At 39.6% G+C, this 27,923-nt stretch overlaps 2 protein-coding genes across 3 annotated transcripts; one reads left to right on the top strand and one right to left on the bottom strand.

Moving 5' to 3' along the window:
• Positions 1–13,057: 13,057 nt before the first annotated feature.
• On the bottom strand, positions 13,058–22,451 carry LOC135476946 (glyoxalase domain-containing protein 4-like). The gene is given in 11 exon segments (XM_064757093.1): positions 13,058–13,126; positions 13,459–13,530; positions 13,532–13,546; positions 13,939–14,054; positions 15,058–15,142; positions 16,424–16,503; positions 16,820–16,870; positions 17,413–17,563; positions 19,308–19,428; positions 20,359–20,408; positions 22,271–22,451. Coding segments are annotated over 11 exon segments (900 nt in total). The 5' UTR covers positions 22,361–22,451.
• Positions 22,452–23,144: 693 nt separating this feature from the next.
• Positions 23,145–27,400, top strand: LOC135476163 (rRNA methyltransferase 3, mitochondrial-like). 2 transcript variants are annotated; one of them, XM_064756089.1, is made up of 4 exons: positions 23,145–23,470; positions 24,285–24,526; positions 25,425–25,583; positions 26,564–27,400. In XM_064756089.1, exons 1-4 carry the CDS (start codon positions 23,172–23,174, stop codon positions 27,151–27,153), a joined length of 1,290 nt encoding a protein of 429 aa, XP_064612159.1. In that variant the 5' UTR covers positions 23,145–23,171; the 3' UTR covers positions 27,154–27,400. The 2 variants fall into 2 exon arrangements, with proteins under 2 accessions (XP_064612159.1, XP_064612160.1); XM_064756090.1 differs by having other exon boundaries at positions 23,268–23,373.
• The last annotated feature ends 523 nt before the right edge of the window (positions 27,401–27,923 follow it).

Here is a 27,923-nt window from a genome sequence, read left to right as displayed (position 1 = left end):
TCACCAACCTAGGCCTGAGGCTGGCGGCCAGCACCATCACATCCTTCCTTGTCCTCGCACTGCTGCTCTTCATGATCCATAAATTACGACAACGACGCTTGTTGATGACCGTCAGACGTGAGTATTAACACCCTGTATTGACAAACATATGCCGTCCTTCCACCTACCAATCAGTCAATGTGGGCGTGGATAGTGGTTGAGGAGGGAGTGGGTAGTGGTCATGTGTTTAAGACGCTTGTCTTTCAAGTGCTAGGTCACTTGAGGTGCTGGATCAATCCCGGGCTTGGACAGGGTATTTGTGGATTCTGTTAATCTCGCTGTCAGTGGTTCCTTGGTGAAAATCAGCGGTCAATGATGCTCGTAGCCTGACATTCATCAGAGACCACTTTTGTTCCACCAGAATGATGTACGTTTCTGTATGTCACACTTTGGAAAACTTTGTCAGTGGCTTGCCAGAGGTGAGTGGTTTTATCCTCCCATAAACCTAACCGCCATTATAGAAGTGGAAAGCTCTTGAGTGCAACAATAAACTACATACTGTATGCATACTATATTGCAAGTCGATGATCAAGTTTGTGACAGGACTGTGGTTGTGTTTCAGGTCTGAACAGTTCCCGGAGACGTTTGGATGAAGTGGACCATGAGCGGTACTTTCCTGACGCTCCACCCCTGGGAATGACAGTACCCCCTTACCAGGACCCTCCGCCTCCATACTCACCTCCCAAACCACCCTCCAACATCGCCCCAGGGGAACCGCCCCCGCCCTACGAGGCCATCAACAATAACACCACCAGTAATGGTGGAGGACTTACTCTGTCCGGTCAGATAGACCCGCCCCCAGCGTATCAGGGACAGACTGCTCCTGGCTACCTGCCTGTGTCAGTGGCAGTGGCAGGCCGCGCCAGGAGGGAGACTGCTCTACCCCAATCCCATGTCCCTCCTGGGGATATCATAGACCCATGTGACAGCACCCAGGCCTGTTGTCAGGGGAGGTCCCTGGATATGGTGGGGTCAGGAGAAGACACACGTGTCAAGGAACTGTTCAGAGACGTGTCGTGTGGTGCTAGCCAGGACGAGCTGAGGCACGGCAGAGGAGCTCTGCGCAGTACAGCAGCGAGAAGACGTCAGGATGCATGCCCTTCTTCTGGAACACCCGCGCCCGAAGCCGCCCAAGACCTGCCACAGAGCATGATCAATGTCTTTGGTCCACGATGCATCCGCAAGTCTGGCAGTGTGGAGATAGTGCGACAGAGCATCAGTCCCCGTAACTCGTATTACCTGGAGGGGGCGTCGGGTGTGGATTCCATGTCACAGAGTCTGGACCCCACAGTCCTGAGCCGGATGCTGAATGGGGTGCAGGGATACTCCCCTGACACCAGTCTTAGCCAGACTAGCTCTGTTCAGCAGACCACACTGGGAAATGCAGACTCCAGAGAGGTCAATGTAACCTCCTCTGAACCTAGTCATAATAGCACTGACACTTCCCTGGGGGCGCTGGATGTCTCGGAGCGTCGACGTCGGTTCCGTCTGTCTAACCTTTTGCACAGTCCCGTGGAGAGTTTCGACACTCCAGCCTCGCCTCTCTCTCCAGCTGGACCTGAAAGTAGGCTCCCCAACTTCAGATCAAATTCGATCAACTCTGGTCTTTCGTGGGCCTCCGTTTGCTCAGAGACCGGTGAACCACGAAAGTCTAACAATGTTATCAAAAGTGACTGTCAGTATCCTGAAGGCTCTAGTACATATACCAGTCATTTGACCAGTGTTAGGAAGGGGTCAGCTGGACAAACATGTCCACCAGATTCACCCTTAGCAAGGGGAGATAATCCAAACAGGGGACAAAACTCCAACAGCTTGGTCAATTATCACCATTCTCAAAGCTCACCAAACAAAACCATGGATAAGAATGAGAATCCTGCTGTGTTTAATCCTGCCCGACTTAGTCAAGAGGGACAAATCTGTCTGTCAGAATGTAGCTGTGCATCCTGCCAGTCAGATAGCACTAGCCCTGGGCCATGGGAGAAAAAGGATTCCTCTCTGGTAAAAAACCGGACCAACTGCAGTAAACCAAATGTCAACTGTACAGAGCCTAGCCCCAAGAACTCTTCTGTGGGAAAAGGTAGAAAAGTAACAAGGTCAGGAAGTGGATCTTGGAGCAATAAATCCTCGCCAAAAAAGGCTAAACATCGCCCCCTAGGTTTAGCCGTTTCTGTTGGTGATAAAGACCCAGCGTTGGGAAGTGCGTACCAGACAACCAGGCTGAGTGATAATGACAAACTGAGTGGGGAAGTCGGAGCAAGTAATATATACCAATTACAAGGTTCACAGACATTACCAGGCTCTCTCCCGGAGAGTTCTCCGTCACGCAGTGCTCACAACAACAGCCGGCTGAACAACAAAACGGACTGGCGTGGGTACAGCTCCCCACGGCGCAGCCACCACAGGGCGTCACACCCAGGCTCCTTGTGTAGCGATGTTTAGCTGTTCATCAAAGCTTTACCTCATTTCAAGTGCTGTTACCAGCTACTAGCACCTGGTTGATGGATAAGACCAGCCTGAATGGATATCACACTTTCATGAACACCATCATAATTGAAATTCTTTGAAAATTTCAGACGAAAGAACATTTTATGATTTTACCTGTGATATCTTGAGTGTTACCAAAATATCGGTGCACAAAATTTACAGGATAATTTAATATGAACATTATATATTCTGATATATTGGGTTGCAATGATCTTCCAGGAGTTCTCTTGATGGAAGACTGGTGATTCTCATTGCTATAAAGCTAATTTGTACCATTCAAACAAGATCCAGTTACATTTTTAACTTTCACTGCTATTGTGGCAGAGCTTTGGTGCTTGATCTTGCTGTATTTGCTGAGAGGCTCAAATGGAGAACTTCAGATCATTTTGATCAATCGTCTAAAATGTAGTCAGCATGATTAAGGTGTTTACATGATTAAGGCGTTTACATGATTAAGGCGTTTACGTGATTAAGACTTGGAGGATACTAAGCTTATATTAAGCGACTGGACCTTTGCTGTTTGTTTATGTATATATTTACTGCTCAGATATTTGACTGTGTGATTGATTTGCGTGGATGGTGAATCCATGACTTATTTTGTGTGGCTGATATTTGGCCGAAATTTTGTCACAAAAATTGTGATCATTATTAAGATTCATATTAATATCATGGATTATGGATGTGTAATATGAGTTAATGGGATCATGCAGTTTATTGTATGAAAACACCAAGTCAGCACTTTTCCCTTTTTGTTTTCAGGGTAGTTCTCAAGGCATTTAACCGTTGATGGCAAAAAAAAAAAAAAACCATGATAAAGATAGAAGATTTAAAAAATTTCTTACTAAGACACGGAGCTATTCAGAATCTCTATAAATACATGTAATGGCCTTGTTTTTTCCACGAAAGTTTGGTGGTGCTGTATTCTACCTGATCTGCTACAGGATTAATATGAAAATCTTTGAGAAACGAGTCAGCTGAAATGAGAAGTTCCTTGGTAAGTATGCTGTTGTTGAATTACTTCCTGTGGTGACACATTTTCATCTAAATGCAACCTGCCTGGAGTATGTTGACACCATACGTTGTGATTTGTACATTCTATTTAGAAAAACATTTTTCTTTCTTAAATTCTTGAAAAATTGTGAGTTCTAAATTTAAATTTAAATATGAAAAGGAATTCAATGTCATACATTTTTTCTTAAAGCATTCAGGAATCAATATCGATATATTAAATTGTAGTATATAAACAGATATATATATATATATATATATATATATATATATATATATATATATATATATATTCACCATGATTTAGTTTTCACGTTCAGTATTTGTACGAGTATAAGCGTACATGATTCTTGATTATGAAGTAAAACACCAATCAAATTAATAAATAATTTAGCATACATGATATTTCTTTCTTTCTTTTGTACCAAATATTTTTTTTTCTGAAGTCATTACTACTTCAGTGTGATCTACCAAAACATGTTAGTAATTTGCAACCAGGATGTCGAGAGTATCTGAGGCTCTTTATACTGATCATTGTTCCGCCACAGTTATACAATGTAGGAGACAAATACGAGAATCAGTGTTAACAAGTTTAGAGTGGAAAGGATATTGCATAATTCAAATTGGGAATTAAGTGCACAAATTCATGGTGATAAATGGAATCTATTACACTATAAAAATCAAAAGTTATTAAAACTTGGTGCTGGACTGCTGGATATGTTTATATGTTTACTCCAAAACCATCAGTCAGAAAGTAACTGATGAATATGTTTATATGTTTACCCCAAAACTGATGGATATGTTTATATGTTTACCCCAAAACCATCCGTCAGAAAGTAAACTGTTTAATATTGTTCATCTGTTTGTATGCGTGAGAATGTAACACGTTGCCAGAAGATTTTGTCACCAAAAATAAACTACATTTTATTGTTTTGTGCGAACTAAAACTTCCATTGTAGGAGCTTTATGAAGAGTAGATATAAGCTGTATTTTTCCTGTGGTTTTATGAAGGATGATCAAGTTTTGATAAGCTGTGCATTTGCAAGCTTGCCGTTCAACCCTTAAGACAGGAAAATCTTTTTTTTTTCAGTGCAATTTATGTGTGAAATTATTAAGTTATTTATCTGCCCCTAATTTCTCACCAATGTGGTCGCTGTGAGTTCAAGTCCAGCTCATGCTGGCTTCCTCTTTGGCCGTACGTGGGAAGGTCTGCCGGCAACCTGCCAATGGTCGTGGGTTTTCCCTGGGCTCTGCCCGGTTTCTTCCCACCATAATGCTGGCCGCTGTCGTACAAGTGAAATATTCTTGAGTACGGCGTAAAACACCAATCAAATAAATAAATAAATCTACACCTAATTATTCTCCCATAATGTATCAGAGGTCTGGCTTGAAGATTTTTAACAATTTAATATCATGATTTCCATATACAAACTTGGACTTTCTATCGCCATAGTTATTGAAAACATTTCACACGATGCTGTCATTGTCAGGGTTGAGAAAACTTTAATGTTTGGGCCAGTAATGTCCCACAAAGTGAAGAAATTCTCAAGAGATTAGTAAACAATGGTTTTGACTGATTTTGTTCTTGATATTCTTCTGCGTGGGAAGGTCTGCCAGCATCCTGCTGATGCTCGTGGGTAGAGCCTAGTGTCCTCCCACCAGTTATTTTTTTTTTTGCTCTTAATATTATACTCCGTTGTGACCTTGTTGTTAAATGACCTCTGTACAGTAGGCCGAAATGTTTTAGCTCATTCCTCTTGGTTTCTAGTCTAGACCCATGTTGTTATACAGCTCTTTCCTTTGTGTGTGTTTGTAGTAGTGCTGGATTTTAATTGGACTTTCATCAAATGCTACCTGTACAAGTAAGACTGTTAGTGTATCTGACAGGTGATATACAAGACCAGCATTATAATATTGTGTAATGTGATAAGGTTTTAGACTGAATTTTTTTTTTATCTTAACCTCAGTAAGATTGATGTCAGGTGTGAATTATTATGTTGACAAATATCAGGATTGCAAAGAAGTGCAGATGGTTATTTTGGTTAAATTATTTCAAATGCCCGCAATACAGACTGACAGCTGTTTTGTAATGGTAATGATTTTCACAGTTACTGGCATAAACTATCAACGGGATGAATTATTAAGTATAACCATTGTATTGTTATTTGCTCCCTTTCTGTTTTGGTTCTCAGTTCTCATTGTCATTACCCATGTGATACTGGTATTCTAGAATTTGCAAACTGTTGATCGATTGTTTCTTTGTGGCTAAATGATAAGACTGATTCTGATAGTGAAAGATGAACATTTGGACTCCTAATAAGAATGCCTTACAACATTACACCAATGGTGAATGTGAAAAGGGAACCTTTCTTTGTAACAAAATCATGTGCTCCTCTCTCTGTGTCTCTCTGGCATTTGACATGACTGTATTATCAACTTAAATTCTCTGTCAAGTGCTTTTGCGGGTTAATTTTTCTTATATTGTTGGTTTTGACAATCGAGTTGTGCTGAGGACAAATTGATCTTTATTTTCCTTTCTGTTCAGAATATGCCTATCCAGTCAGAGGTGTTCTTGTTTTAAGATTGTGTGTGATTGGATATACCCTTATTTCAGCTGGAACCATTTTTTAGACTGTATATTGTGACAGGCACCTGTTTTGTACTTTTTATGGGAGAGTGGGAATGACATACTTGAATGTTACACACATTGTCATTTGTAATAAAATCTTGATGAATTGATTTGGTGGTTGTCACATATCTGGAAATCATACCTCTTCATCCTGTGTATTACAAACTGAACATTTAAACGTGAAACAGGGGGCCTCCGTGGCTCAGTTTGTTAGTGCGCTAACGCAGCATAATGACCCAGGAGGCTCTCACCAATGCGGTCGCTGTGAGTTCAAGTCCAACTCATGCTGGCTTCCTCTCCGGCCATATGTGGGAAGATCTGGCAGCAACCTGCGGATAATTGTGGCTATCCTCCAGGCTCTGCCTAATGCTGGCAGCCATCGTTTAAGTGAAATATTCTTGAGTACGGCATAAAACACCAATCAAATAATTAAATAAAGTAAATACACACGAAACAGAAGACAGGTAGAGTATTAATGTGTTTTAAAGCTGGTTTTGTCATCTCTTTGGCTCACAAACCTGCATGTAGCTGTCTCATGTGGCAAAGTTTTTCAGCTACTTGCTGAAAGCTGGAGGTTTATTCCAGGCACTGTGAGTTTCCTCACCTCTCATGCCTTGTTGTATTCCAGTACCTTAATTGTTCAAGCTTTTCAGCCACCTCTGCAGTCAACGTTTTGACATATTCTGAGAGAACTAATGGGTGAAGAGAAATAATTTCTGCAATTTTATGAAGCTTATATTTTAAATGAGACAAACAAATCGTTTGTAGCGTTTTTTCTCTTTTTAAACATTTACATGCATACATGTATCTGTAAAAAGAGCTTTAGTGGTTGAAAAGGTTGAAGATTTACAGTAAGCGCAATAGTCTTGAATGTGGGGTTAAACAGTAACCAGATAATTTAAACACCTTAGTTCACAGACTGTCCAATTGTACATGTATCACGACTTCTGCAAATGCTTTAATTGTTGATGAACATATACGCTCCTGCTGGTATGTTGACAGATTGTTCCATGTAGCCCATGGAGTTCCAAGTGCTGCTGCCAATGAAGTATCATGCATAAGACACCAGACATGACACCTCACCCCGTTAGATCATACTGACACCGGGCCAACCAGTCCTGTTTCCTTGCTCTACCCTCAGTGCAGAGCGCCAAATAAGACAGCAACAAATGCCATTTTTTAAGTCTTTGGTATGACCCGACCCACCCGGGTTTGATCCCTGGTCTCCCAACTTTGAGACAGACGGTCTAACCAATAGGCCACTGAAGAGGTCAGCTTGGTTGTATTGCTGCTTCATCATAATGTTAGCCATGTGAAAGACTATTTTCATTACGTATGTATACTTGGTGTTTAACGTCAAACTTAACAATTTTCAATCAAATGACGACGAGGAGTTACATATTGTGTCTTCTTGTGGCAGGACAAGACACCAGACATGACATCTAACACAGTCACATTATACTGACACCGGACCAACCGATCATGTTTCCTAGCTCTGTATAATCCTCTCAGTGATGAGAGGCGGTGCTCTAACCAGAAGCCAAAAAAGCAGTCCCCTCATGGGAGGTAACTCCTTAAAAAAGGAAGTAACTTTTGTGTTACGTAAATATGGGATACTGACACCAGACATTATGCCTCCCATCCAGTCACTGTATACTGACACCAGGCAGAATTCCTCAATTAATCACTGTATGTTGACACCAGACATTATGCCTCCCATCCAGTTACTGTATACTGACACCAGACATTATGCCTCCCATCCAGTTACTGTATACTGACACCAGACAGGATGCCTCAACTGGTCAGTGTACACTGACACCAGACATTATGCCTCCCATCCAGTTACAGTATACTGACACCAGACATTATGCCTCCCATCCAGTTACTGTACACTGACACCAGACATTATCCCTCCCATCCAGTTACTGTATACTGACACCCGACATTATCCCTCCCATCCAGTTACTGTATACTGACACCAGACAGAATGCCTCAACTAGTCACTGTATACAGACACCAGACATTATGCCTCCCATCCAGTCACCGTATACTGACACCAGACAGAATGCCTCAACTAGTTACTGTATACAGACACCAGGCATTATGCCTCCCATCCAGTTACTGTATACAGACACCCGACATTATGCCTCCCATCCAGTTACTGTACACTGACACCAGACAGAATGCCTCAACTAGTCAGTGTACGTTGACACCAGACATTATCCCTCCCATCCAGTCACTGTATTACTGACACCAGGCAGAATTCCTCAATTAGTCACTGTATGTTGACACCAGACATTATGCCTCCCATCCAATTACTGTATACTGACACCAGACAGAATGCCTCCCATCCAGTTACTGTATACAGACACCAGGCATTATGCCTCCCATCCAGTTACTGTACACTGACACCAGACAGAATGCCTCAACTAGCCACTGTATACAGACACCAGACATTATGCCTCCCATCCAGTTACAGTATACTGGCACAAGACAGAATGCCTCAATTAGTCACTATATACTGACACCAGACATTATGCCTCCTATCCAGTTACTGTATGCAGACACCAGACAGAATGCCTCAATTAGTCACTATATACTGACACCAGACATTATGCCTCCCATCCAGTTACTGTATACTGACACCAGACAGAATGTCTCCTATCCAGTTACTGTATACAGACACCAGACTGAATGCCTCAATTAGTCACTATATACTGACACCAGACATCATGCCTCCCATCCAGTTACTGTATACTGACACCAGACAGAATGTCTCCTATCCAGTCACTGTATACTGACACCAGACATTATGCCTCCTATCCAGTTACTGTATACAGACACCAGACAGAATGCCTCAATTAGTCACTATATACTGACACCAGACATTATGCCTCCCATCCAGTTACTCTATACTGACACCAGACAGAATGCCTCCCATCCAGTTAGTGTATACAGACACCAGACATTATGCCTCCCATCCAGTTACTGTTCACTGACACCAGACAGATTGCATCAACTAGTCACTGTATACTGACACCAGACAGATTGCATCAACCAGTCACTGTATACTGACACCAGACATTATGCCTCCCATCCAGTTACTGTATACAGACACCAGACATTATGCCTCCGATCCAGTTACTGTTCACTGACACCAGACAGATTGCATCAACCAGTCACTGTATACTGACACCAGACATTAGGCCTCCCATCCAGTTACTGTGTAAACATGACATCAAACATGACACTACATTGAGTCACTGTACCTTGACACCAGATATGATCCCTCACCCAGCCACTGTATACTGATACCATAGGTGACACCATGCCCAGTCACTGTATATTGACACCAGATAGAATGCCTTATCCAGTCACTGTACACTTGACACCAGACATGATCCCTCACCCAGTTACTGTACATTGATACCAGAGGTGACATCATGCCCAGTCACTGTATACTGATACCAGAGTTGACACCACACCCAGTCACTGTATACTGATAACAAACATGACACCACGCCGAGTCACTGTGTACTGACACTAGGCATGATGCCGCACCCAGTCACTGGCACTTACATACTGATACCAGAGGTGACATGATACCCAGTCACTGTATACTGACACCAGACATGACACCACACCCAGTCTCTGTGTGATGATTTTGCCAAGTCATAACATTGCCCTGTATACAGTTATATACCTGACCTAGACTCTAGACCAGCTTGTACGGAAACATGTAAATTCTACAGGGTTTTTATAACGCTTTTATGCTAATGGACAACTACACTGATGTATTTATTAAATTGCCTGTTGCTCATCAGGACCATTTTCAAGAACTTTTCACTTATGCAATGGCAGTTTTATGGGTTGAGGAAAGCAGAGTAACTGGTCACTGACCTTTGCCAAGTTACTGGAGAGTTTTACCATATTTAATGTACCTCTATGCACACTCCTCAAACGGCTGCGTGAGGGTGGTCAACGTTATTATTGCCGGAAAGGCGCAACAAGCAATGAATGGAGGGGGGGGAGAGGGTCAGCACATACACATTCCCTGTCCAAAGCCTTGGCCTCTTGAAAACATTCTTATCCTTATGCCATGGCAACCACACATCGAACTGGGTATTATGTCAACATGGTAGTTACATGTTTGTGATCTTCATGGTGCTTTGTGCAAAGGAGCTGATCTATCATTGTCATGGTAACCGGGGCAGTTCAGTTGTTGGAGGTAAAATTAATCTATTATTCACATGTATGCATTTTGTCCATCCTAATTAAAATTAGGAACAACATTATGAGTGAAATAAACACATGAAATAATACCAATCTATACCGATGTTTGAGCCTTCAATGGAATGGTATTTTATTTTTGTCAACAGATAAAATAATCATACATTATTTGAATAGACACATATACAAAATTCAGGCATCCAGCACCACTGCATGATGAAAAAAAATCGACAAGCATCAATAAAAATCTGTAAACTAGATGGTGTTACAATTGGATATAGATGACTAGTGCTCAGGCCATGTTGGATCTGTAACAAAACACTTACATGGTATCTCCTGGACCGTGCTTTGATGCGATGAACCATGTGAATCAGACAATGGAATTCTTCTATTTGAGATCCAACACAGCTTCCAGTCCAAGCCATCTATAAGTGAATATGCTTTTAAGTAACCTTGCAGTAATAAAAGACAGACTCTGACCAGATGGTGGCTCCTAGTGAGGCTTAAAGTGTAATATTCATTCAAGGAGGTCAAGTGTTGAAAGCCAAGTATTTTTTTTCTTCTGTTGTTACAGGTATCTTTTAAACAAGATGACAATAAGGTTTCTTCATGCTCCCTAGTTTTGTTCCACCTCAATCTAACCCTAACACTGAACCTTTCCCCACCTACAGTAATTCAGGTCCAAGCTGTACAGTACATTGTTCATTCCAGCCTTTGCTTTGATGGTTTGTGGGCTAACTGGTAACATCGCACTTGTTCATTGCAAGAGAACAAAGGTCAAGTCAGCCTGGAGCTGAATTATTGTATGGGAAAACTTACCATTACTCAGCTTCAGCATGGAAGGATACATATATCTGAAGTTCACATGTGAAAACACTTCTCAGTTGGAATTAAAACACACCAACTGGAAAATTCTTCATCTCACCTTTGTTTCTATTCACTTTTTGTAAACAGTAATCCAAATATTTTAAGCACCACTGACACTAGCAGAATGCATACATGTCGCTTTACCTTTTATTAGCTTCTCTTAATGGATTTATTTTTAAAGAGGGACTATTGTGGTAGGCCTATTCCCATACATGTGATGTCACATGGTGTACGTGTATGGCCAGGCCTATTCCCATACATGTGATGTCACATGATGTATGTGTATGGTCAGGCCTATTCCCATACATGTGATGTCACATGGTGTACGTGTATGGTCAGGAGTATTCCCATACATGTGATGTCACATGATGTACCTGTATGGTCAGGCCTATTCCCATACATGTGATGTCACATGATGTACGTGTATGGTCAGGAGTATTCCCATACATGTGATGTCACATGATGTACGTGTATGGTCAGGCCTATTCCCATACATGTGATGTCACATGATGTACCTGTATGGTCAGGCCTATTCCCATACATGTGATGTCACATGATGTATGTGTATGGCCAGGCCTATTCCAATACATGTGATGTCATATGATGTACGTGTATGGTCAGGCCTATTCCCATACATGTGATGTCACATGATGTACCTGTATGGCCAGGCCTATTCCCATACATGTGATGTCACATGATGTACCTGTATGGTCAGGCCTATTCCCATACATGTGATGTCACATGATGTACGTGTATGGCCAGGCCTATTCCCATACATGTGATGTCACATGGTGTACGTGTATGGTCAGGCCTATTCCCATACATGTGATGTCACATGATGTACGTGTATGGTCAGGCCTATTCCCATACATGTGATGTCACATGATGTACGTGTATGGTCAGACTGAATACACAAAATAACTCACATTCATGGAAGGAGACTTGACTATGAAGTCTGCCATACTATTTTCAATTAAAAATGTAAAAGTAGTCTTTTTCCTGCCAGTAGCTCTTTAAATATATTTGCGATCAATAGGCCAAAGCTGGCATCACAGTGGATTGTGCGGACCTTCTTGGCTGGGTGACCTCAGGGATCCATCAATGCAGATCACTAGTTAGGTTGTGGAATGAGGTGGTATCCTGCAGGCATCGATTATCTGCCCAAATCCTTATAAACCACAGTCTCCTAGTGAAATATTCACGAGTAAGGCACTAAATATCAATCACACGTAGCAGCCAAAGCTGATGCTCAGCTGAACAAAAAAATGGAAGTGCACAGAGGGCATTGTTCACATTCACAAATTTACCTACTGGAAGCTGTGTAAATTGTTCTGTTGTCTAAGATACTATAACTCTCATTATCGTACAGCTGTTCTCAGGACATTGTTTATATGTATTGTCATTCATTTCCTGATACCTTCCCATGTTATCTTTCACCTCGTTCTCTGCTAGCTACTGCCATAGGTGGGTGAAGTGCCTGGACATGCAGAGTCTCAATTAAAGGGATGCAAATCTGGTAACCATGAATATCAATCTCACAGAACATGAATAATCATGAGTGGTATATTGCCATCCAATCAGAAAGAGGCCTATGTTCTTCCATGAGTTACAAGATTTACTTCCCTTTGTAATTAAATGCTGACATATACCTGTAGGTATACTGAAGGTGAATTTCCTTCCTCAATACCCTTCCATCAGTCTTCGTATAAATATGATCATGAACAGCTTGATATGGTTTATTCTTAGTCAAGAAAGCAGGGCCAAAGAAGGTAGGTTCTGCGTGAAGTGTCAGTTCAGGTATCATTCCGCCGATGCCTTTGTGCGACCTTTTTTCGCAAACCACTCATCACTTTTATCTGCAGCAACAGCCTGTCAAAATTAAAGACAAAACAAGAGTTATTGCAATTTTATAGACAGCTTTTTTATGCCACAAGGGGCTAATAATTAATACTTATAATCAAAAATTCAACTTCAGTAGCACAGTAGAATAATTTTGAATCTAACATTACCTAATAACACATTAATCAAATTCCAACAGTCAAAAGTGACCCAATAAAGTGAAGAATCAATCAGGATCAAGCTACTTTCTCAAGCAGCACCACCCAACCACCTCCCCCCACCCCCTCCACCTCCACCCACCTTCCCAAACCCCACCCCAGGATCACTACAGCCCTCCCTGATGTTCTTCATCAATGGTATACCTCATCCAGAAGCTTGTCAGCATTCGGATCCACCTGGGAGAGTTCTCGGAATGCCTCGTCCCCAACAAAACAAGATCTCGTGTCCGTCCTGAAAACACAACAGGGGAACAACTCTTGGTAAACTCCGGAATCTTCTCCTGACATCTGAAGTCAATGATCTAACCAACATGGGATTATCATTTACGAACATAAAATTGTTTGTTCATTATGGTAAAAAAAAAATCCACTATAGATCCTTAATCTTTGTTCGCACCTTATTCACAGGAGAAGATTAAAATTAATTTAATTTTTATTATTTTATTGAGGGATGACCCACAGCCAATGGCCACGTGGGGATCTCCTCAAAAAACAACGTATTACATACAGATATAAAATAGCATGAAATGGCCTTTTAGATGGGGCTCAGCTTCTTTATCAAAACATGATTTGTTCTATTAATGTCACTATAACAATTCCACCTTGCCCTTTCACAGGACTCACCGGGTCAGCCAGAATGACCACAGAGACTGTGGCCTTACCAGGGGTGTCCAGACTAACCAGAGGGGTCAGGATCTTCTGTCCTTCCGACTTCATAGTTTGTTCTATTCCAGGTAGCTGGTACGTGAGAGAGCAGAGAGATCAACTTAGTTAGTGACAGGTTAGAGATGATAAATGGTTAACTTCCATCACACTATAGCACATGGTATTCAATCTCATGCTCTATGAACTAGAATAAACGAATATGAGATTTGGTATTGTTCCCACACCTAATACTTTTTGTGGTAACAATTTACTTCATATATTAGATATTAGGTGGGCATAAAAAAATGGGCCGTACTTTGATACTGCATTGCTCCATTATCCTTTGTTCAAACCCTTTCAAACTTTAGACATTCAAATGGCATGATTTTGTTAATATACTGACCAATTTTCAGGTCATAGCTTGAGTAGGCTGTACACAGGGTTAAAATGAAAACATAGCCTCAAAAAACGCACGTTCTGGTGACCCACACTGCATAACCCTCTCAGGTGTCATGAGTAGAGCGCGTGCTGCACCTGTGTGACATGCGTCAATCAAGTGTCATCTGGAAAAATGTCAGAGAAGCCCTTCTGCCAGATAGGCACAAGTTTTGCTGAATCAAGATGGTTTTCTCTGTCGCGGACAAGGAATTGATTGCCTTTTCAAGTAAAACGAGGTAGAACATTATTTGAAATGTGCGGAACATGCATTTTTGACTCTATTTTGATTTTGGTCCCGTGAATAGAAATCCTAAAGGATGAAATTGAAATTTGGTGTGTATACTTACGACATCATGGCTTTTGAGTGTGTAAATTTTTAGAAGCTGACCTAAGAGGGTTTCAGCGATATGAGTGTCAAAGTATGGCCCATTTTTTTATGCCCACCCGATACATTTACATAAGATTTTACAGATGCTTTGTATTGCAACACCATCTTTTATCACTGAAGCACCAGAAATCTGGAATGCTTCAGTCCCTTTATAAATTGAAAGTACTAAGTACTGAAAAGCTAAACAAAATTTAACATTGGAGCCTGAGAACTTACATTTCAACTGACTTCTTTGCAACCATATCATGTTTCAATGTACAAAATGGATTACTCTGCGGCTGGACAAGAGAAGGCAATCCGTCCAAAGGCTGTCCCATGATCCACATCTCCTCCGATGTCGTACAGCTCTAGGCTACACTGTGGAGGAAGCAAAACAAGACATACACTCTACAGGAATGTCATAATGTTTCACAAACATGAACTCCCGGTTACTGTGATTCTTGTAAAGTTCCAACATTTTCATTTTTTCATTTATTATAACTTAATGCCCACCATAAGAATTTTTCACTTATACAATGGAGGTGAGTTTTAGGCACAGAAGAAACTGGGTACCTGGTGTGAACCACAAACCTCTGACAAGTTACTGAGAAACCTTCCCCACATGTGGTGTACATATAGGCAAGCCAAATTGACAGAAGACACATGTTTGACCAAATCACATATGTTCACACGAGCATTTTTGCTTGTTTAGTATCCGCAAAGCCCAACCAAGTTTGTGTTCACGGTATCCACAAAATCCCTGTCCAGAACCAGATTTGAACCCTCCACCTTGGGTGTCTTAGCGTGTCTCAGCCACAACCTCAACTTCCCAATATTTTCATTGTTTAGCTTTGAAATAACAGTGGTCAGTAGATTTGTGAATAGACAAGCTTCAATAATTCCTTCAGACTCAAAGACAGGTACCATTCCCCAACACACTGTGTTGAGCCACAATCAGTCCACAGTTTTGTACGCTCAGGGTTGCATTAAACAGATAATTGGTGTGCATCTTAAATAACTAGCGGAATATGTACATGTCTCAACAAACAAGGAGGTTCCCTCTTGTTCATTCAGTTTAAAAGTAGTTTTCAAAGCAGCCAACTGGCACCAGCATCAAGTCCAACTCCTCTCGCTATGGTAATTAGGTCCAGGGATTTGTTAGGTAGCTGGTGAGAAACTGTGATTTAAAATTTATACCCATAAGACAGTGAGGACTCATTACAGGTGCATATACTGTATTTTCTGGTGGCAGGACAAGTCTACTGATGGCAATGAAGTATCACGTAAAAAAGACACCAGACATGACACCCCGCCCAGTCACATTATACTGACACCAGCCCACCAGTCCTTTTTCCGTGTTTCAACCTCTCTGTGCTGAGCACCAGCAGCAAGTACCATTTTGAAAGTGTTAGATCCATCAGCATATCTACCCTAAATGACCTAATATTTCGTCCATGACAAAACTGCTCAAGTTTCCAGATTCTGAGAGTTCTATTGGTTTCAGAAAAGTGTTTTCACGTTTCTTTGGAAAGTACAATGGTATCCAACTAAGAAAATGTTAGTTTCAACACCAAAGGTAATATTATATGACATTTATTTGTCTCCAAAGATTGGTCGAAATTTTAGGCCATTTAGCATACACATATATAGATATGTCACCTGGTCATCACCGTAGCCCAGCAGAGCGGTCTTCTCCGTCTGGGTGTACACCGTCATCCCAGCTAGCCTTGACCAGTAGTCTGTCACAGAAGAAAAGGTGGAATAAGAAAGTGGCCATTCATCCTGAAAAGCTTACAGATAATACATGTTTTGTCAGAACCGATTTCTGTTTCATCGTGTTTTCATTACTGCAAAACTTTTACATTTATACCAACTGGAAACTCAAGAAATGATGTGTTATTCATTGGTTTTTCTACTGATAATTACACTGCTTTAATTGAAGAAATGTAACATAGAATCAACTCAGTATGAAAAACAGCAACAAGAAAATGGATATACCATATACACACTGTATATAGTACAGACACATTTAGGCTATAACATAAAACAACTTACCAACTGACTTTTTCAAATCTGATGAAGCTAGAGTCACTTTTTTAACTGGGTCTTCAAAAGAAAGGAGTACAGACTGATTACCCATGGACATATCAGTCACAGTTTACATATCATGAGTGTGAAAAACTTTAATATGGAAACACTATGTGGTAAATGAAGATTATTGTAGTGAAAAAAATGTTCCTTAAATGATATGCCATTATAAACAACATGTATTTACAGAAAGCTGCCATTTGCTGGTGTGGGCTCCACAGTTTATACAAGTAAAATGCAGATGATCTAAGTTATGTGAACGCCTATTTCTGGGTGTTTGGTCAGATCTTTCTTCAACATATCTTTCATCAATGTATATGATGTAGTTTAATATAATTTTAAAACGGAATATCGGCCACAAAAATGCAATTCATTAATTATGGAACTGTAGACATACCATTTCAGATATAAAATCAACTACAATTTCAACTATAATTTTCAACCGCCCCAGCAACGAAATTTTTTAAAACATTCTGAGAAAAACTATGAGGTGAAGAGAAATAATTTTGCTCGTTTTTAAGAAGCCTGCATCTTAGCGGTTAAAAAGGCTAAAGATTTACCATACTTGCTTACCTCCCTTACATCCTCGTCCACCACAATAAATCTGTAACCATCAGGGGAGATAACCACCTTCTTGTCTCCCTCCTCAGTTACCGGGTAACCATTCTTTTGGGCATTTTCAATAACCTTTTTGGAATGAATTGTGATGCCCTGAAAAAAAGCTCAGTGATATTACATTGAATAATAAGATGAGTTGCAACCACAGACTGTGAGTAGCAATGCATCCAACCCTACTTTTGATAATCTTAAAGGGTAATTTTGACGACAAACTTAATATCCAACTTATGCATCATGGTAAAGGCATATTCCAATCTTTAATTCAACATGACAACAGTTTTTCTTTATTTATTTATTTTATTTGAATGGTGTTTTTCAGCAGTACTTAGGAATATTTCACTTATACGACAGCGGCCAGCATTATGGTGGGAGGAAATGAGTCACAATGAACATCTCTGTAAAGCTCCATGCATTTCCTTTGTATGAGTTCCGAGATATGGCACTGACAAAAATTCTGTCTAGTTATGCAAATTAAGCCAGTCAATATCCAAATCAATGCAAGGATAAGCCAGGCAATAATCATCTGAGAAAAAAATTCTTGAATTTCATTTCAAGGTCAACTGACGTGACGGTTATAAAGATGGGGACAGACAGACGAACAGACAGACAGACAAGGTCATGAAAATGCCCCTTAGAGCTGAGAGGCTGAGGAGTCATAAGTATACAGAATACACCTCACAGTTATATCATATCACTGTACTCTATTACCCACACAATGTTAAACAAATGGATTTTTTTCAGACAATCACTTCATAATAGTAATAATAATCACTTTTCAGTCATATTTATTTTTATTAAGATGCATATCGATGAAAACCACCCTACCAGTCTGCACCCACCTGCAGACAGGTACGCTACTTAGCTTATATATCAGTATTTTGCCAAGATACAACCTATGTACACCTGTGCTTTTCTCTACACACCTTAAAAATCAACAGATATTAAGCCTAAGGCAAGAACAACAATCACATGCACTGAACTGAAAAGACTGGAGATAGTGTCCCAGGGAAATTACTGTCAAAACACTTTCACTACACGGTGGCTGACCGCATCAGTGGCTGGGTTCAACTTCAATGGCTTCAATGCACCTCTGGCTAGTGGCACCATATGTTGTTAATTTATTGACTGAAATTTTTTATGTATTTAATGGTATATGAATGGGATTTAAAGCGTCATCAAGAATACACGTATTTCTTTGTTAGTCAGGTTTATAGTGGAAAAAAACTGGGGAAAGCCTGGAGACAACCAATGCCATTTTGAAGAAAACCAATGCCATTTTGAAGAAAAAAACCAATGCTATTTTGAAGAAAACCAATGCCATTTTGAAGAAAAAAAACGATGCCATTTTGAAGAAAACCAATGCCATTTTGAAGAAGACTAATGCCATTTTCATGGTGTCATGTTTGAGTGGCATTTAGAAGTTGGGAAGGGAGTATACTGGGAAGTCTTTCTTATGGATATACAGCTTCTTGGCTTATTAACATGACGTTTCAATGTAATTACTAACATCATTAACATTAAGCTTACATTGTTGTTATCAAGTGAATTGACATCAAAACATTAAGCTAGCATTAAGGGCTTAATGTTTTGATGTCATTCACTTGAAAACGATGTTAGTAGCTACATCGAAACGTCGTGTTAACAAACCAAGAAGTTGTATATCCATAGAAAGATTTCCAAGTGTATTTTCGTTGTATCTGTGGTATCCAACCAAACATCTGACATAAGCAACGCATGAACACACTACAATACCTCTAAAGATACTGTTATTAAGGTAGAAAAATCAAATCAAAGGTTCAGAAAAATCAAACGCAAGATTTCAAAAACTTATTCTCACTCTAAAATCAGTTCCAAGCTTGTAACTGCCAATGCCATAATTGTATGTCAATTCCACAACAAAATGGTTATCCTCGGGCCCGTAACCAACCATAGATTTGCTCCATTTCCCGTCATATGGTCTGGAAAAAAAACATGGAGTAAGTTCTACTGAGTTTGACACTGATGTGGAATTTCCCACCAAAAAATGCATTTTTAGGGGATATTAAAAGTCTTAAAATATTACTTTTGGTGCTGAAACTTACAATTTCCCATAGCACGTCATCTCACCTTCCAAACAAATCTCAAAACACTTTTCTAAGATCATCAACAGAACTTTTAGAATCCTGCGGGGTACTTAGACATTTATGGAAGTTTACATCAAATACGTTATGCAACAGTTCAAACAAAAAAGTTGTTTACTCATTACATTATTGCCTACACAGTTTATTCAGGGTCAAAAATAGCTGTTTAATTTAGGTACTGTTCTGTCCCTTATTTTGAAATTGTAGAATGTAATTTAATACTACGATATTAAAAATATGTAAATATATAAATAAATATGTAACTTAATAACAAGGATGCTGAACTACAAATAAGTAACATAATATACAATATTGTGTAATATTTCTGATAATGAGAATCTCATATAAGGAACTTCATATTACACATTTTCTACATGAAAAATCTAAATATAATTTTTCTTTAAATTTCTAACTCCTCATAATTTTGTCTTTTGTGGCTCTAATCTGGAACACCTATTCATATGGGTACATACTAAACTGACATATTTATCAAGTGACACATTCAAATTGATTCATTCACCTTACAGGGCCGCTGGAGAGTTGTTTTATTATGTTCGATTAATTTGTGATTAGAAAAACTTAAGGATGGGTGTCAAAATTATCATTTTAATGTCTTTACGTTCTTGTGGCAGTGCATTTTTACATACCAATAAACAGGTGAAATACATTAGCTTTATGCATCAAATTATACCAGTTGGTAAAATTTTGCAATATATATTCCACATAAGATCCACTGAAAAGCAACTGGCATTCATCATCAATTTTTACCCGTTGCAGGCCGCTTTACATCCTTCCTCAAATTCTTCATGACGCAAAAACTGAAAAGCAAACCAAAATACATTTTTGTTATGATTTGTTTCAGACTAACATGATTTCTTTCTGTTTTGCGAGAAAAAATTAAACAAGTGACTGAAGCTCATTACTGAAATGATCTTTAGTGAAAAAAAATTATTCTAAATTTTGGAACAGATATTCGTAGCGCTGAAAGCAAAGAAATACATATCTCCCAGTTTCTTGGAAAATTTCTTTATTTTATTATTTCATTGATGTTTTATGCCGTACTAAAGAATGTTTCACTTATACGACGGTGACCGGCCTTATGGTGAGTGGAAACCAGGCAGAGCCTGGGGGAAACCCACGACCATCCGCTGGTTGCTGCTAGACCTTCCCACGGAAGCCAGCATGAGCTCGACTTGAACTTACAGCGACCGTATTGGTGAGGGGCTCCTGGGTCAATACGCTGCGCTACCGCGCTAACCAGTTACTTGAAAAAAAGATATGAATATGTTGTTCATTACATGGACTTACCATGTGAAAGAATAATTACATGTATATTGGCTAAAAAAAGCAGATCAGGTGTCCCAAAAATTAGAAGTTGTAGGGTAAATTCAATTTTTCAAATAAATATCATTTTTATCAACTTGATCCTTTTAGTATTCTTATAACAAGTAGGTGAAATGCACATGAAAAAAAAAGAAAATGGCAACATAGAAAAATAACAGATTCATTAACATGCAGGAAACAAAATCACCTTTGTTTTCTATGCAACATCAGGTGTTTAGCTCAGCAGAATTTTATATCACTCTAATACCATGTGAAAACAAATCACATGATCAATTATGACTCAGCAAATTCAGTGGAGTACAGTTTACACCAAATGACCACATGACAACAGTGTCATGCCACGATGCATGCACCTCTACATGCTTTTAGTAGAGTATGCATGGATGAGTTCTATAGGGGACGACAGAGAGTTTACAAATCACAGTCTAAAACTGTGGTCTGATTTGGTTACACCTCCAGGTGTCATGGGTGAGGTTTGCTGTTATACCACAGCAGAATTCACAAAAAAAACTTGATTCATTCATGGAAAGATGTTTATTTAATAAATGTTCCCCAGCTCAGCTCTTTCTACATTTTCTACTAACAAGTATACCCTAATTCTTCTAATTTTTTGGACAGATATTAGTGGTGTTGAGAGTAGAATATTACATTTCTTTACCCGCTTTTTGCAAAAGTAAAGATATGAGTATGTTGTTCATTAGATCGTCTAACCATGTGAGAAAAAAGAAACTCAATATTCTTGCTACAATTACTGGCTATAATGAGCAGACCAGGTTTCCAAAAATTAGAAGAAATAGGGTAGGCCTACTTAAATGAGTGCATAGATCAGCCCATAAAAACACACATATATGTATATGATGTGATCTAGATCTTCCCTCGGCACTTTAGGGGATATTAAAACACATATATGTTGTAGGCCTAACAGTAATAGTAAAAACTTTAGCCAGAGAGTGAAATTTTAATGTGCTGGCACGTGACTAACACAGTACTATAATATGTGCAGATAGCAATCATAATATATCTATTGTAGACTGGACACACGTACGTATATCTACAGGCCTACCTGTCAATGACCCACATACACTGGATATAGTATATGAATACAATTTATGTATGCATGTAGGCATATAGCCTATGCTTGCCCCGCCACCAGCCGGTACACTCTGTTTACAGAAGACTTATTTCTGGCGGACAACATCGCATAACTGTTCGTGTCGCTGTGACAGTATCCCAGCGCACAGCAGTAACAATCCCTCAAACACCAATGTAATGCATAAAAAAAGCCATGACGTCCTCAAATATAACACAACGCTGTCATTCACACGTGAATACGTACCTTCATGCCAAGTATATCCCTGTAAAACTTGGCCGTTTCGGTCCTGTTCCCTACTTTAAAAACGAAATGCAAGGCGCGTTTAGTTGACATGGTTGTTCAAAGCTTCTGGAGACGAAGGAAGAGGATGTAAAACAAGATCTGCTAAATTAACAATCGAGGGGCGGTTTGATCGATCGTTAATTAAAAAACAGGGCTGTCTGCTACAAGAACTCGCCACAACGGTTGGGTGGCAGGTGCAAAGGTCATGTCAAATTGTAGACTTAATCCTATCCGAAAGAGGACTTTTAGATAAAACGGGGGAGATGTGCCATACGATTCAGAATCATTCTTATTTCCTAATATAAACAAGAAATGTGAGACAAGTGTTAGATACGTTATGTACAGATTTGTCTCTATATGGTTGTCTAAAAGCATCGGCATTAAATCATGTGGCCTTTAAAGGTAAATAAGAATAAAATTTTGTCAGAGTTGGTAATTAAATACTTTTCTCTGCTTTCTAAGACATCTAGATATAATAATGAGAATTAAGTTAGTAAATAAAACACTTTAGGGAAAGGTTTTATGTTGGGCTGACAATGGCGGTAAGAGATAAATCTTAACCTTTCACATCGTTGGAAACAAGTTGAGTGCAGACCCATCAAACAGTTTATTTCTTGATGTCTTGTCTTTGTTGTAAAAGTTTAGCTATCCCCCTATTATAGAAAAGGTCATCATTCGATCAAGTCCATGAATTTTTCTTTTCCGGTTCTTAATTTTTCTTGCCCGATAAACATTGTACTCTATTTTCATTGGCTGAGAGTCGTTGTTTACATCCATCATGGCGGCACGCACGTGGTGCTTGAGATTTTCAGCAAGTTTGTTGAAAGATAAAGCCCATTTCTTCTATATATATAAATCGCAAATGCGAGAGCGCCGGTCAGGCTTGAGGAGAAATATGTTGCAAGTCTTAACACCGGACGAAGAGGAAAGGAAACTGGCCAAATCACGTGCAAAATCAAAGTCAGCTAAAGTCAGTCAAAGTCATATGGGTTACAACAACAACACAAGTGCCGTAAAAGTGCAAAACCAGCCTGTCAATCAGAAATTGCAGTCACCTGCGTCAAGTAAGGGAGAAAGGCTTCAGTCAGTCCAGAAGAGACTTGAAAATGGGACAGTTTTTGAGTATAAAGCACTGAGAGAAAAGGATGACAGTCGTTTTGGGTAATAATTAAACAGAGACTTATTGAGCTAATCCATGTGTATTTAAATATATTTGTGGATTAACAGCTCTATTAGGCCTAAAACATATAGTTATAGGAACGTTGTACAGAAGGTAGTTTTACAGAAAGATGAAGGTATACATGCACAGGTTGTGAAATTTATCAGCCAGATGAGAGTCAATTAATGTTTTCTGGGTTTATGCAAGAAGTAAGACTAGCTCTTAGTGTATACGAGAACATAGTTTTATAGTTTTCTCTTGACAAAGAATGATGCCTCCTCAGTCTGTCTCAGAAACATGACATATGTGACATATTAGTTTTCGCTTGACAAAGATTGATGCCTCCTCAGTCTGTCTCAGAAACATTACATATGTGACATATTATCTACTTACTGGTGGCCTGTTCATATGAGCCTACCGTATGTGGGAAGGTCTTCCAGCAACCTTTGGATGGTCATGAGTTTCCACTGGGTTCTGCCCGGTTTCCTCCCACCACAATGTTGGCCCCTGCCATATAAGTGAAATATTCTTGAGTTCAGCGTAAAACACCAATGAAATGTGAAAAGGGAGATAAATCTTGTTTCTTTTCAAGGACATTCAGTTTTCTTAGCTGCCACTATCAAGGACATGAAGTTACTTTATAAAGTGGGAATTATTGGTATAGCGCTTGCTGTTCTAGGTCAAAAATTTCCGTTCATAATAGTCTCTTGTTCAGTTTTGGAGCACACAAAGCTGAATACATCTGTTTCACTTTCTGCATCATTTTTTTTTTTTTCAAATATTTAATTGCATCGTGTTTTGATAATGTTTTATCAGGCCTGTTATGATGTGTGCAAAATCTCGCAAACATCGAGAAAAGAAGAAGGAGATGTTACTGGAAGGCAGTCGTCTGATAAAAGATGCAGTTGAGGCAGGCTCCGTACTGAAGATGCTTTTTTTCAGCAGAGTAGAAGCATTGGAAGATCTTCCCATGGACACTTTAAAAGTGCCAATATACAAAGTTCAGCATCACAGTCTAAAACTATGGTCAGATTTGGTGACACCTCCAGGAGTCATGGGTGAGGATTGCTATAATACTGTTATACCATAACCTTTTAACAAGAAGAGGGGCCTCTGCGGCTCAGTTGGTTAGCGCGCTAGCGCAGTGTAATGTCCCAGGAGTCTCTCACCAATCTGGTTGCTGTGATTTCAAGTCCAGCTCATGCTAGCTTCCTCTCCGGTTGTATGTGGAAAGATCTGCCAGCAACTTGCGGATGGTTGCGGATTTCTCCTGGGCTCTGCCTGGTTTCCACCCAGCATAATGCTGGCTGCTGTCGTATAAGTGAAATATTCATGAGTACGGCCTAAAACACCAATCAAATAAATAAATAAATTTAACAAGAAGAATGACTTGGATGTGCAATTCGTCCAGGACTTTCGGGAATTTGTTAACAAGAAGGGTTTCACAGCATTCCTGTGCCCATTTGTGCAGTCTAACGTCTGTTGAAACCCCTTTGTCTTTCCTCAATATGGTGTGCGTTTTTTATTTGTCACCCATTGCGAAGTTCGTCAGCAACCTGCCAAAGGTTGATAGTTTAACCTCGGGGCACCCAGGTTAACCTTATGTTCAGAATCAAGGCTGATTGGTTGACAGTGGAGATGGGGTTTCCTGGGTTAAGCACTGCAACCTAGATCACACGTGAATGAATCATCTATAGCTACAAAAATTCAGTTTAGGCTTGCCATATGCTTTACTTGCTTATCTCTCACACAGGCCAGTCAAAAATGATTCTGTATGTTTTTATGCATGAACCAAATAAGTAAAAACAACAACATTCAATACAAACTTTAGGGAATGTTTTCTCATCTACAAGTGGGGTTTTGTGAAGACATGCTCTGTGTTGTTTTTGAATAGTTAATGTCCCTAAAAACTTTGCCCCATCAAGACCAGTATAAACAGTCTTACATATTTCACAGGTATATTTCAAATTCCTAATCAAGGGGAGATAAGCATGGAGAGGACAGATGTTATTCCGGTGACACTGGTGTGTGATAACATCAGGGATCCAGGGAATCTGGGGACCATCATTCGGGTGGGAGCCGCCGTGGGTTGTGAGCGAATCCTCTGTACAAAAGGTATTGACAGCAGACATGGGTGTTGTTGCTATTAGTGGTGCAACAATTATGAACATCTGTATCAAAAAAGGTATCGGGGAGAACCATTTAATTGATTTATTTATTTATTTGATTGGTGTTTTACGCTGTACTCAAGAATATTTCACTTATATGACGGCGGCCAGCATTATGGTGGGAGGAAACCGGGCTGAGCCTGAAGAAGCCCACAACCATCCGCTGACAGGCCTTCCCCCTTACGGGAGAACCATTTAAAGGAAAAGTTGCATAGAAAAGTCAGCATGAGAAAAAAGGCCATTGAAAATGGTCTGTAAAAATATGCTGATTTTTTTCTAACTGAATAAACTCTTGTCAAGTGTTGGAATTTTAAGGTGAACTATGGACTATCAGGGGTAAGGCACTAAGATGTCACATCACCTTTTTCTTTTCTTTACATTCACCTTTTTTTGAGAATTATTCCAGAATGAAAAATTGTAATGGGAAAACTTCTTGTGAGGTCAGAATACCCACAAGGTTATATGGTTCATATAGCCCACCATAGAATTGACTGTATTTAAAAAATGTAAGAAATAAATGATCAGCTATCAACTAGCCTTGCTTCATTTCTTAGGTTTTGTTTTTTTCATTTTAATAGCCTCCAATGTGAAATACACCTCTAGGTTTTCAGCAAAGTACATGACAAGTGAATACAAGGGTTAGATTTTATTTCAAAAAATTGCATGTTTGAACGTACAAGGAATAAAGTGACTAGAAAATTACATCAAATAAATATAAACAATATTAGATATACATGTAAGTGAATAATTAATTAACCAGGTTAATTTTCTTGTGAACTTGAATATTTTTAAAAGAGAGAACACAAATATGAATGAAACAAGTTTGATCTCTCCTACTGCCTGTCATCTATCTCATTGCTGGTATTGTTGGTATGACTGCTTTGCTGAGGTTACCCTTTATGTGCTTAAATGTTGTTTGTTTTGTAGGCTGTGTGGATATCTGGGAGCCAAAAGTGCTGCGCTCAGGAGCAGGATGTCATTTCCGGGTGCCCATAATTAACAATCTAGAGTGGGAGACTGTGGTAAGCTACTTCCCTGCCGAGTCGATGGTGTGCTTGGCAGATGTGGGTAAAGTACGCCAGTCAAAGGATTACAGGAGCAGACTCCGGGTAGAGGACTTAAGGAAGCTACTGGAGCAGAGCACATCAAAAGGAGCTTTAGACCAAGGCACCCTGCAAGCCTCTGAGGACTTTGACATGGATTCAGGATCGAACAATGAGAAAACACTGTACAGAGACAGACACACTCTAGCATTGTTCAAAAGACTACAACTACCATCAAACGTTTACCACCAGGTGGATTTCAGCAGGACGTCGTCAGTGTTGGTTGTCAGTAACGAGTCAGAGGGACCCTCACCTCAGGCTAAGAAAGCTGTTTTCGATAATTACGGCCAAGCAGTGGTTGTTCCCATGGCAATGAATGTGGAGAGTCTAAACAATAGCGTGGCCACAGGAGTAATTTTGTTTGAAATTAAGAGACAGTTGACAGTGAAAGACAAGATAGATGTAGAAAACTAAATCACTTCAAATTTTGCTGCAAGAAAGTGATTTTTTATACAGACAACTAAATGTCATTTGGTGCTGACACTTTATAGCAAGTTTATAGTAGTGGTAGAAACTTTCTGTAGTTTACTGTACTTAATAAGGAATCCTGATTCACCAGCAGGCCATGTGTGTTTTCAGTACACTGTTGGCGTAACCTTGTTGTTCAGTTTGTTAATGAAACCAAATCTGAGAATCTCTCTTGTACAAAAAATGTTATGTATGGAAGTTTTTAAACTTTATGAATTAAAACATAATAATATAAATTGGTAATTTGTCATTAGCATTTTCATTAACAAATTGTAACTGGTCCAAACATAGCATACTCATTTAAGCGATATGAAAGTAATATTCAGTATTTTCTTTGAGAAACGTAGATTATATAAATATATGTTTACATGAACATTGTTGTGTTTTGTAAAGCCCCGTCCAGACTACCCAACCACACTCAACTTTTGTTGATACAAGAGTCAGCTTGAAGTTGAGGCAACGACTTGAGCCATGTTGAGTAGTTTTGAACGGGTTCTTTAACTCGGCCCAACAACACTCAACACCATCCAACTTTGTTGATTCGAAAATGTGCATGTGTATTTTTTGTCCACAAGTTGAGTCAAATTGAGAGAAAGTAGCCAATCAGCGGGCGTGTAGAAAAAACGTGATCGTCTTAATGCACGTGACCTGGTCAGAATGGCGGCGCCAAGGGTTAAAGAGAGAAACTGATCTCACCATGTGACCGTTTTTTTGAT

This window comes from Liolophura sinensis, chromosome 10 (assembly GCF_032854445.1).
Source record: "Liolophura sinensis isolate JHLJ2023 chromosome 10, CUHK_Ljap_v2, whole genome shotgun sequence".
Classification (NCBI taxonomy): Eukaryota; Metazoa; Mollusca; class Polyplacophora; order Chitonida; family Chitonidae; genus Liolophura; species Liolophura sinensis.
Note: the sequence above shows the minus strand (reverse complement) of the source record. Positions and strands in the feature narration are given on the sequence as shown.

Excerpts from the sequence above, each read along its gene's own strand:
- LOC135476163 (XM_064756089.1), top strand. The coding sequence starts at position 23,172 with ATGCGAGAGCGCCGGTCAGGCTTGAGGAGAAATATGTTGCAAGTCTTA. Across the intron at positions 23,471-24,284 it reads AAGGATGACAGTCGTTTTGG|GCCTGTTATGATGTGTGCAA; the intron begins GTAATAATTAAA and ends ATGTTTTATCAG. Across the intron at positions 24,527-25,424 it reads GACACCTCCAGGAGTCATGG|GTATATTTCAAATTCCTAAT; the intron begins GTGAGGATTGCT and ends CATATTTCACAG.